Source organism: Paroedura picta, chromosome 3 (assembly GCF_049243985.1).
Source record: "Paroedura picta isolate Pp20150507F chromosome 3, Ppicta_v3.0, whole genome shotgun sequence".
NCBI classification, from domain to species: domain Eukaryota; kingdom Metazoa; phylum Chordata; class Lepidosauria; order Squamata; family Gekkonidae; genus Paroedura; species Paroedura picta.
The window spans coordinates 163,230,016-163,242,222 of record NC_135371.1 but is presented as its reverse complement, the minus strand read 5'-3'; the positions used below and the strand labels follow the sequence as shown (position 1 = coordinate 163,242,222).

At 47.2% G+C, this 12,207-nt stretch overlaps 1 protein-coding gene across 7 annotated transcripts in view; it reads left to right on the top strand.

Moving 5' to 3' along the window:
• Positions 1 to 10,669, top strand: part of KIF5A (kinesin family member 5A) — a 77,570-nt gene extending 66,901 nt beyond the window's left edge. For all 7 annotated transcript variants that reach the window (XM_077329182.1, XM_077329184.1, XM_077329183.1 and 4 more), the window contains 4 exons: positions 1,532 to 1,614; positions 6,515 to 6,542; positions 6,737 to 6,862; positions 8,992 to 10,669. In XM_077329182.1, the coding sequence (XP_077185297.1) occupies positions 1,532 to 1,614; positions 6,515 to 6,542; positions 6,737 to 6,815 (190 nt within the window). In that variant the 3' untranslated portion in view covers positions 6,816 to 6,862; positions 8,992 to 10,669. The remainder of the gene's footprint in view (positions 1 to 1,531; positions 1,615 to 6,514; positions 6,543 to 6,736; positions 6,863 to 8,991) is intronic.
• Positions 10,670 to 12,207: the final 1,538 nt, after the last annotated feature.

Sequence of the window (12,207 nt, the reverse complement as noted above, 5' to 3'; positions counted from 1 at the left end):
GTTGCCTTCCCTTCCCTCTCCCCACAACAGACACCCTGTGAGGGAGGTGAGGCTGAGAGAGCCCTGAGATTACTGAAGATGAACAGTTGGTTCTTGTATGCCGCTTTTCTCTACCCAAAGGAGTCTCAAAGCGGCTTACAGTCGCCTTCCCTTTCCTCTCCCCACAACAGACACCCTGTGAGGGAGGTGGTGCTGAGAGAGCCCTGGTACCACTGCTCGGTTCAGAACAGCGAGCCCAAGGTCACCCAGCTGGCTGCATGTATGGGAGTGCAGAATCGAACCCAGCTCACCACATTAGAAGTCCGCACTCCTAACCACTACACCAAACTGTTTTGTTAGGCTGCTTCTGCACAGCAACGGGGCTCTCAGAGTTACTCCCAAATGTCTCTACAACTGGGCATCATCGCCCAGGCATTTGCTAACAACATTCGACCCAACAACATCCACTGGTACCCTCTCAGACAACCCCTCCATGACCTGAACTAGTCTAACCTCCCTGGGGGGTTCTGTTAAAGTTGTCATTCCTGTTGCAGCATTGTTAATCAAACCTACTGACATTAACCGTAGAATCATTATTGGAACTGTCGTTGTTATGTTACAGTATGACTGTGTTATATGCCTATGATGTTTATATAATACCCTGCAATGCTTTATGTAAACCGCCCTGAGCCATAGGGAAGGGCGGTATAAAAATCAAATAAATAAATGGTGGGTTTCCATACACTTTTCCTGCCCAAGCCCCGCCCAGCGATTTTATTCCCTGCATTGTATTCCCTTTTGTTAGTTATTTAGTGCAACTCTGTGCACAGTTCTGTGCCTGTGTGCGGGCGCAGGGTTGCACGCTGCCATCTGCGCCACCCCTCCCTCCTGCACTGGCCACTTTCGGCTTGAACGGCCGCTTCGGCAGCTGAAGCGCACAACCCTCCTCAGTGTGTGTATATCTAGAAAGAACCAACACATGTTCACTTTTCAAATTAAACTGTGCACCTGCATGTGGATAAATGTGGTGTTTAAAAGCTCACATTCAGCTGCACGTGTGTTGAATGTCGTATGAGAAAGACTCAGCATGTGTAGAAAGTCAAGCATCTGATGTACATAGATTGTATGTGTGTTCAGCATGGCTGGGCATTAGTTTCTGGAATCTTGTAATCACTTCTAGTGGCTGCTAGATGCCCTCCCCTGCTTTTAGGCTTCAGTGTTGAGGAAAGCACACTGGAGCTCAGATATTAGAGATTACCTGGTCACCCTACTGCCAAAATCAGGATGCCAACCTCCATGTGGGACCTGGGGGATCGCCTGGTATTATAGCTCATCTCCAGACGAAAGAGATCAGTACTCCTGGAGAAAATGCATGCTTTTGGGGGTAGGCTTCATAGTGTTATACTCCACTGAGGTCCCTCCCTGCCCAAGACCACATCCACTCCCCCAAAGCCTCCAGGTAATTCCCAACCCAGACCTGGCAACCCTAGTTCCATCTGATAGAGACCCACCAACCTCTGTTTTTCATGTCTTTCTCTTCTCCTCTCCCCAGCTTCACCAATGGCTCCTCCAGCAGTGGAAGCAGCTCCTCCAGTGCCCCTCTGACCTCCTACCAGAAGCTCAATGTGGACAACGGTAAGGGGACTGGGAGGGGAGAGGAAAGTTGAAACTTGGATAGCAATCAGGGAGGGTTGGCATCTCAGGAAGTTCCTTCAGGTGCCACTCAGCTCAGGTCTCACCACTGGGGTCATGGCTTTCCTGACAACTCTATTGGACAGCTGGATGAGACCACAGTGGTGCCCACCAAACCAGGGCAGTTGACAGCTTTAGAAATACATTAGAAACATCAGGAGTTTATGCTTAACCATCCATAAGGTCTAGGATCCATGATCTGATCCCTAAACTCTCTGGGTTCCGCAGGGCCTGCAAAATGGAGATCTTTCACTAGGCATTTGGTGGAGGCTGGGTGCAGGGCCCCGGGGTTATGAGATCTGGTCAACCCCCCCCCCTCCTGGATTTCCAGACTGAGTGTTAGGCATGTCTGGATCCATTGTACAATCTCCCTCTGGAGGCTGCCTACCCGTTAGTGACACCATGGTGAATTGGTACCAGGGCACTGAGCTGCTGGGGGAGTGAATGGTTATTTCCGCCATCTTGATTATTTTGATTTTTTTAAAAATTTTGTACCTATGGTACTGTGGGGTTTTATTGTATGTTTTAAAATGTTCTTTAGTGCTATTGATGTTTTTATGCTTTTTATTGATTGTAAACGGCCACGAGCCAGCCATGTTGGGAGTGGCGGTAAATAAAATTGATTATAAATAAAATAAATACAAAATAAATACGTTTAGATCTGCACACGCACACACAAAGCAGACGTGGGCTGGCTGTGCTGATGTGAATATGAGGTCATAATTCCACAGAAAGATTTTTAAAAGAATTCCCCTACAAACTAATTTTCTGATTTAAACAGACCTCTTCCTAGGTCCAGGTGGGGGAGACAGGGGCCTATATTATGACCACCCCCCGAATATAAATAAAAAACAGTGCACAAACAAAAATCTGTATCTATAGTAACCCAAACAAACCACAACAAATATTGAAAGTAGTTGCAAAGGACTAAACTAAGTTGTAGTTTACTCTTGAATCATTTACTCATTGCTCAAAATACAGACATAGCAAATGGCTGAATACAAGAAAATATTAACCAGTCGGTCTGCGCACAATGTATCAAACAAGCAGTCACCTTTTTGTAACAGAGAGCTAGCTCTGTGTAGTGGTTAGGAGTGTGGACAGAGAGCCAGTTTGGTGTAGTGGTTAGGAGTGTGGACTTCTAATCTGGCATGCCAGGTTCGATTCTGCGCTCCCCCACATGCAACCAGCTGGGTGACCTTGGGCTCGCCACGGCACTGATAAAGCTGTTCTGACCGGGCAGTGATATCAGGGCTCTCTCAGTCTCACCCACCCCACAGGGTGTCTGTTGTGGGGAGAGGAAAGGGAAGGCGACTGTAAGCCACTTTGAGCCTCCTTCGGGTAGGGGAAAGCGGCATATAAGAACCAACTCTTCTTCTTCTTCTTCTTCTTCTTCTATGTTAATCTATTGTAAGAAAACAAAACAGAAGTTGGTAGCATCCTAAAGACAAACAATATTTGACCCAACATGAGAACTTTTATGAATCAGAGCTCCCTTCCTCAGATGCAGTGGCCTTTATATTACTCAAGACTTCTTATTATCCATCTCAGCAGAATTTAATTGAGCAGTTGTGGAGCACCCCAAGGAAACTCTGTTGAGGATGCAGGAACTCTTGTGGAACTCCTCTTCATCTCAGTGTTAAGTTCAAAATCAACCAGGCAACATGAGTTTAGGATAGAAACATAAAGCTGGAAGGGATACCCCAGAGTTCATCTAGTGCTTGGGTGGCCAAACTGTGGCTCTCCAGATGTCCATGGACTACAATTCCCATGAGCCTCTACATGCTGGCAGGGGCTTGTGGGAATTGTCGTCCATGAACATCTGGAGAGGCACAGTTTGGCCACCCCTGATCTAATCCAACCCCCCACACAATGCAGGAATTTCACAGCTACCAGTTCTCTTACATAGTTTAAAGATGTTTGGACAGGCAGCAATTCTGCTCAGAAAGGTTGACATATTTATATGCTGCTGCTGTTCTGACAGAAGCAGCTTACATTTTTTTAAAAGGGGGCAAAGGAGAGAATTCACTTCACTCCAGCGCTCACCTGGTTTGGAAACTAATGGGCAGGCCCACAAAGGCTGCCAACCTTCGGGTAGGGCCTGGAGATCTCTTGTTGTTACACAGATCTCCAGAAAATAGAAATCAGTTGCTCTGGAGAAAGTGGTTGCTTTGGAGGGTGGACACAATGGCATTGTACCCCATTGAGGTCCCTCGCCTCCCCAAAGCCCACCCTCTTCAGGCTCCACCTCCAAAATATCCAGGTATTTCCCAACCCAGAGTTTTCAAGCTAAGTCCTGCTCATGGCCACAGGTAAGGCTTTTTAATACCTGGAAGAGGAAAGGAAACAAATAGCCATTAGCTTTTACAGCCTGCATCCATATTCTCCCAACTCTGATTCTGGTAACCAAGAGCCACTCCCCCCGTTTAGTGCCATGGCCTCAATCCATATTTAGCTTTCCCCCAGCTGCCTTTTGCAGCTCAAATACGTGCCGGAACATCCTTAAAGCATCTCACGTGGTTCATCTGCTTTTTTCTCCTCAGAAGAACACCCAGAGAGAGGTAAGTAGTTAGCTGATGCTAATTAAGATTTCTCCCTTTAGAAGCGTAAAAATCCAGTCTGTTTCAATAAAAATCTTCTGAGGAGGAATGTTTCCTCGCAGAGAAAGCTCTTTGCGATAACCTTTCTCTAGAAAGCAGTCTCTCGCTGCGGAACTTCCTAGAAAATTGATCTTTTAAAAACTAAAACAACAGCTTGCTTTCAAAGGGAAGGACATTTGAATGCATTGCCTCTGAGGAAAATATTTTATTGTACTATGATAACGTTTTAGCACTTCTTCGGGAGGAAATGTTAATTCGTACCATCTTCTCTCTGTGTTTTTCCACATTCTGGGTCTTGCTTGTCTGCCATCTTTTCACTGTGTCTCCCCCAACCCCACAATCAAGTTTGATCAACATCACCACGTCTTTGACAAAAAAAAAACAAAAAACACCATAACCAATGAGCCCCCAGTCTTTGTTGAGCTTGTAGATTTTGAGGACATATAGTAGATACCACCATAAAATGGTTACCATTGGGGGAGGGGCGGTAGTCATGAAATGGCGGCTGTTGGGGGCTGGGGCCAGTCACAAAAGGTTGAGAGGTTCCAAGCCAAAGATCCGTTCTAGGATGGGGACACCGGTTTCCAAACGGGTGCTCCCTGCAGATTTCAAAACGATGCTTCCTGGACCCTGTTGAAGCAACTCCTGCTCCAGTGAGGTGCATGAAAGCTGGAATTAGCTTGGTGCTTTGGGGAAGAAGGTGTTGGGATTGGCAGGGACTGTGGTAACTATGGGTTCTACGTCAGGCAGTACGGCCATAAACTGTCGCGTTGTTTCTTTCTATATAACAAGGATGTCTCTGAACAAAGTTTGAGTCCAGAGGCACCTTTAAGACCAGCAAAATGTCTGGGTTCAAATGGGTAGCCGTGTTGTCTAGAGCAGGGGTAGTCAACCTGTGGTCCTCCAGATATTCATGGACTGCAATTCCCATGAGCCCCTGACAGCAAACGCTGGCAGGGGCTCATGGGAATTGTAGTCCATTAACATCTGAAGGACTGTAGGTTGACTACCCCTGGTCTAGAGCAGCAGAACAAATTTTGAGTCCAGGGGCACCTTTAGGAGCAACAAAGTTTTATTCAAGGTATGAGCTTTCATGTGCACGCACACTTTCACAGATACAATGTCAAATACAAGTTTCTGGGTATTAGCTTTCCTGTGTATGTGCACATCTTCAGATACATTGAAACAGACTTACATATGGTTGGGAGGTGGGGGGAGTTGCCTGGAAGGGCTAGTTAGTCAAGATCATAAATAACTGGGTGATAAGTATAGCTGAGATTGAATAAAAGCAGTGTGTATTGCCCAGTTACCTATGCATCTTGACTCTAATTAGATCTTCCTGGCAACTAACCCACCCGCCTATACATGTAAGGCTTAAGGAAATCTGTTTCAGTGTATCTGAAGAAGTGTGCATGAAAGCTAATATCCAGAATTAAATAATGTTGGTCTTAAAGGTGCCACTGGACTCAAATTTTGTTCTGTTGCTTCTGATCAATAGGGCTACCCACCTGAATCTATAAGGATGTTCCCATTTACTGAGCTTCTGTCTCTCATAGGATAAATCATAGAATCATAGAGTTGGAAGGGGCCAGACAGGCCATCTAGTCTATTCCCCTGTTCAATGCAGGATCGGCCCAAAGCATCCAGGAGAAGTATCTGTCTAGCCGCTGCTTAGAATCATAGAATCATAGAGTGGGAAGGGCCCAGACAAGCCACCTAGTCCCACTCCCTACTCAATGCAGGATCAGCCTAAAGATGATCTCACTGTATACTTCCATATAGGGATGCCAGCCTCCAGATGAGACCTGGAGATCCCCCGGAATTACAGCTCATCTCCAAACTACAGAGATCAGTTACTCTGGAGAAAATGGCTGCTTTGTAGGATGGACTCTATGGCATTGTCCCCAGGCTCCATCACCCAATCTCCAGGGGTATCCTAATGTGGATCTAGCAACCCTACCGCCCCCCATCCCCTGCTGCTGTCCAGGGGGACCTGGGAATCTCCCATTGGCAAACTTCTGTCTCCCTCACTGTTGGCTTTGAATAGAGTCCTGATAGGCCATAGCTCAACTTCAGGCCCGCTTTTTCTTGGAGCTGTTCAGGCAGAAAGCCTGGCGAGGCAGGCTGCTCTGTGGGCAATGATTATCCCCTCGGAATCGGGAGAAGCTCTTCTCTGGACTCTAATGATTCTTTCTTGATTTGTTTCTTAATCCCCCATGTCGTTTGCTTGGACTGGCACGCAGGAAATGCCACAGACATCAATGACAACAGGTGAGTGGCCCCAGACAGAGGCTCAGTGGGGAAAGAATAGGTGGTCTTCCCCGACCATTCAGGGCGGGTGGGTGTAGCAATCTCTAGCTTGATCCAGAAAAGGGCAGTCGCCTCGGATTGGCAGAGCCAGGAGGGGGGCACGCTGGGCAACTGACAGTCCCCCCTCTCATGCATCACCTTCTCCTGTCCTGTAGAAGCGATCTGCCCTGTGGCGTTGAAGCTGAGGAACAAGCCAAGCTCTTCCCCCTGCACCAGGAGACGGCAGCCAGCTAATAACAACAGTGCCACCTACAGCCCATGGGGCCTCAACACACCATCAGGTACTGCTCCTCTCCTCGGATCTCCACTTAACCATTTCCCCAGTATCTCTCACACGGGCTTTTCCCTTTGCCCGGGAATCTGTCCTGCCCATCTCTCCACTCTGAACATGCTATTTCTTTCTCAAGAGAGTTGCCGGGTATAAATTCACCATGCGTTTTGGGGAACACTCTCTTCTCCCAAGCTGCGTAGGATCATAGAGAGATGTGTGGGTGTTCTGTGGCGGTAGTCAAGATCTTGGGGCCCACCGTGCCCCCCGGGGGCCATTTTTACATGGGGGAAAGTGCAGAGGGAAGCTTGATGGCCTTTCCTCGTGCATGCTGTGGCCTTGATCCGAATTGATTTCCCTCTGCCTGGGAACCAAGTTCCCAAAAGGAAGCTGGCAACTGCATGTTGGAGGTTGCAAGGATGCAAAATAAACGCTTGATTATTCAAGGCAGGGTTCTGCTCCATCTTCACAGCCTGGCTAAGTCGGAGGACTCTTTTATCCCATTTATGTCCCTACTAGAGGCCAAGCCTGTTGCATTCAGGAATACAACGGTCACTAGATTGGGGGGGAGGGGTGGAAGAACTCTGCGGACAGCCTCTCCCTCCCTCCAGGACCTGGAAAGGCTGCAGGCAGATGTTAGGGAGCTCACTGGCAGGAGCAGCTCTCACACAGCAGGGATCTGCAGCCTCCGAGCCTCAGAGGCAAGTGGAAGGAAGAAGGGGCGGGGGATGGAAGGCGATTGGCTGGCCACTGGATAGACAGGCAAGCCGGTTGGAGGAGGAGGCACTCAGGGGCGGCACTACCGCCTCGAGTGGGTGTTAAGCGCTGAGTGGCACTTAAGCCATCAGACACGCTCCTCTTCCAAGGCCTTCCCGGAAATATTAAGTGGAACAGATTGCTTTGGCTTTTTCCCCTTCTCCATAGGTGTTTTGCTCCCCTACTGGTTGGTTTGATACTGTATCCTTGTATGTCTGGCAGAAAAACCCACTGTTTAAATCTGTAGGGAGATATGCTGGACAGACAGCAAAGGGAAAAAACTAGGAACAAAAAAGGTTGGGAAAAATGAAAATTAGTATTATAAAAATATGTCAAACACTTTTTATTGCAGAGTGCTAAACTATGTAGGTCATTTAAAAACAATACATTAAAATTGCAGTTGAAGATATGAAAAAAACCCTTTGGGTCACATGTGCAGTATCAAAAAAAAATATCATAGTTAACAAAACAACCTTGATGTAATGATCTTACATGCTTTGATCCAGTAGGATCTTCTTCAGAGGTCAGTTATCTACCAATGCATGCATAAATACAATATCCATCTAAAAATCATGTAAAATAGGAAATGGTTTTTAAATACTGATTTTAAATTTTCTGTGAAAGTATCTCCCTCGTTTTTGTGCGATCCAAAGGGGTTTTTAGGTTGGTCCTGCATTGAGCAGGGGGTTGGGCTAGATGGCCTCTCTGGCCCCTTCCAACTCTGGGATTCTAAGATTCTATTGTTTTCAATGAACTTAGTTTAGCACTGTGCAATGAAATGTGTATTTAATATATTTCATGATAATAATTTTCAGATTTCTCAATCTTTTTTGTGTCTGTCCATCTATCTCTCTGTATCTCTCTCTGTCTCTGATCTATCATCTATCTATATACTGCCTCTTTTGGAATACTGTCTTGGGGCAGTTTACATGATTTAAAACAGAATAAAACTGATAGATGAATCATGATACAAAATAAATTAAAATGATAATATTTGAAAACCGCAGTTAGTCACTCCAGAATCCAGCCTTTACTGAGTGTAATCGATCACAACCCTGGCCCACCAGCATGTTTTAGAGCAGGGGTAGTCAAACTGCGGCCCTCCAGATATCCATGGACTACAATTCCCATGAGCCCCTGCCAGCATTTGCTGGCAGGGGCTCATGGGAATTGTAGTCCATGGACATCTGGAGGGCCGCAGTTTGACTGCCCCTGTTTTAGAGGCTGAGTTTGTTCCTTTTCCCTTCCCTTCTTCCTTTTCTGAAAGAAAGAAACCTGAATCAAAAGGGACACACAAGCAATGAAAACGAGGAGAGCCCAAAGGCCTGCTTTCCAAAGACCGTTCCTACCTGCTCTTTTCCTCTTCTTTTTCTCTCTCCTCTGTAGTTTCTAACCGGGACGGAAGCCTCAGCTCTGCATGCTGCAGCCCGGGCTTTCCATGGCCTCTGCTACAAAACGGGCCCTGTTTGTGTGTCCTGCTCTCTCCGTGTCCTGTATATTTATCCAGCTGCTGCTTCACTCTCTCTCTCTCACTGTTTCTCTGTCCTACTCACTTAACTAGGCAACGATATATTCACTCCCTCCCCTTTGGAGAACCCCTCCTGTGCTCTCTAGTCTAGGAGCTTGGTGCCCCCTTCTCTCCTGCCCTCCGTCGCCTTAAGCAAATACCAGAAGGGCTGGTTGCCATTGAAGCCAGATGCAGAAGGCCCCTCCTGCAGGGGGAATGGGCTTCCCGACGGGGGTTACAAGTCACCACCTTCATTTTGATATTTTTGCCCTGTTTCCAGCAACCTGTCCATGTCAACAGAAGCGTTACTGTTCCCTTGGGGAGCTGAGCCCCTCTACGTTACTAGCTACTTCTGGATGGGGCTTTAGTCACTAACCGTGGTGTCCATTAAACGTTCCCCTCTCCCCCAAAACATCCGTAACATGTTCATAACCCTCCCAAGGGCGTGGGTGGGATGGAGGCGAGAGCCACCAGGTTCCTCTGGCCAAGCCCACCACGGTGCTTGAATCTCAGCCTTCCTTAGGCTTCCTACACATTTCCCACCTGGGTTGGTCCACAGGCTGGGGTCACCATGGAATGTTAGGGGGACGGCTTGATAGTCAGTGTTCTGCAGAAGGGGAACTTAGCTTTGGTCGGTATAGAAGCCAATCCTCTGTCAAATATTTTGCACAAGAGAGGTTGCATTGATGGGGCCAAAGACGGGAAAGAAACCACGGACCTCAAGGGGTAGAGGAGACTGACAACTCCCCTGTGAGCCTGCAACTGAGCACGGAGAGCATGGGGACTCCATGTCATTCTAGAAAGCAGGGGAAACAAGTTTATTCAGGGTATGTGTTCTGACGGCGGGGAAGATTATTTCAGATCATCCTGGAGGGAGGTGGGTTGGCCGTCAGGCCTCTCGCATGTCCTGATCAACCATGTCCCGTGCCTACCCAGAAGGGTAGGCAAAGGTCTAACACAGGGGTAGTCAAACTGCGGCCCTCCAGATGTCCATGGACTACAATTCCCAGACGCCCCTGCCAGCATTCGACATCTGGACATCTGGAGGGCTGCAGTTTGACTACCCCTGGTCTAACAGTTCTGCCAATTGGGACAGAGCCAGACTGCTATTGGCACATTTTTTGGGGGTGGGGGTGTTTCTTGTTTGCCCACTTCTCTTGATTAGCTGGGGTCCGTGGCCTTGAGTCTGTGTTTTCCACATATAATCACTTAAGGGAACGGTGAGTCCACTGCACATCTTCAATTATTGTCGCCACACAGAGCAGACAGGATTGTGGGAGGAAGAGGAAGTGGGCATCGTTAGAGGGACTGTGGGCCTCTCTGCCGTCAAACTCCTCTATGGCAGCACCCCCTGCTTGCCTTCCCTACGGGGGCTGCTGACACCCTGCCACTTTCTCCCTGTCTGCTCAGATCACACCAAAATCTTGCATGTCGGAATATTTAAAAGTTTATTAAAAAAATAAATAAATGAACAACTATGTTAAAAAAAACCCAAACCAACCAGTGTCTCGCTCCGTGTATTATTATTCCGCAAATAAAAGGGTGTAATTTTCTTTACTCTGGATTTATAATTTCTGGGGGAATGGGTAGGCTTGTATTGAATAACTTGAAAAAATTGTAAGACGAGGAGGAGGAGGAGGAAAAAGATGAATCTGAAATGTATCCTTGAGAAAGACTGAAAAACTAATTTCAGGAGGTGGGGATTTATCTGAAAAGATAAGGTATGTTGTTGTTAGTTGTGAAGTCGTGTCCGACCCATCGCGACCCCATGGACAATGATCCTCCAGGCCTTCCTGTCCTCCACCATTCCCCAGAGTCCATTAACAAGGTATATGGTAGGTAAAGTAACACTTTTAAAATCAGGATGCTGGAAAACTTTTTCATTCAATCATAGAGTTGGGAGGGGCCAAACAGGCCATCTAGTCCAACCTCCGTCTCAGTGCAGGATCAGCCTAAAGCATCCAGGATAAGTATCTGTCAGCATGCTTCTTAAAGACCCTATGACTGGGGATCCTCTCCTCTGCTGCCAACAGGAACAATATTCTGCCCTCCTCCACAAATTAAGCAATTCTGTTCCCTCTCAACCTCCTCTTCTCCAGGCTGAACATTCCCAAGTCCCTCAGCTTTTCCTCGTAGGGTTTGTCCCCAGGCCCCGGATCATCCTCATCGCTCCCCTCTGCACCCTCTCCATTTTCTCCACTTTCTTTTTGAAGCGAGTTTCAGTAAACACTTTTATCATGTGCAATGGGAAAAGAAAATGATTTCAGGTATTCAAACAGACAGAAGGATCGCAGGTGCTGGAAGCCCACCTGCCTTACGGTGTCTTGTGGCAACAATTTGTCCTTTTGGTAACCCCCAACTCCTCTTTCTTTTTCCTGTAACAGACGGACGCAGCTACCTATCCAGAATTTATTTGCATTCACAACACTGGGCTATTTACAAAACTTTTGAAACATGTGCCTTGTTGACAGTAGGCGCCTCTGGGTCACCAGAGTGGGGCAATGGTTAAAAATGTGGAGTGAGAATTGGGAAGACCCCAATTTAAATCCCCACTTGGCTTCAAAAATTCCCTGGATTACTTTGGGCCAGTCACAGACTTAGGCTAACCTCTCCTTCACAAGGATGTTGTGAGGATAAAGTGGAGAGGAGGGAAATGTTGTAAGCAAGTTTGAGTATCCGGGAGACAAGTGGGGCATGAATGAAATCAATAAATCTCAGAAGGGACTGACATGGCTGATGGACTCTGATTTTATATGGCTGATAACAGACATAGAATCATAGAATCATAGAGTTGGAAGGGGCCACACAAGCCATCTAGTCCAACCCCCTGCTCAACGCAGGATCAGCCCTAACCATCCTAAAGCATCCAAGAAAAGTGTGTACTGGACTGTGTACATGACACCCTCCCCTCCATTTTTATCTCAACCGCCCCTCCCCACAAACATCATGGTAGAAGGGTTTTGACCCAAATCTCCCCAGTCTAAGTCCAGCCCTCTGACCGCTCCACCACATGGGCATTACCAGCCCACATCACTTCTATCTTGGATTATAACTCAAACATCTGCCACTTGGTGATAAAGGATCCATTTCTAAAG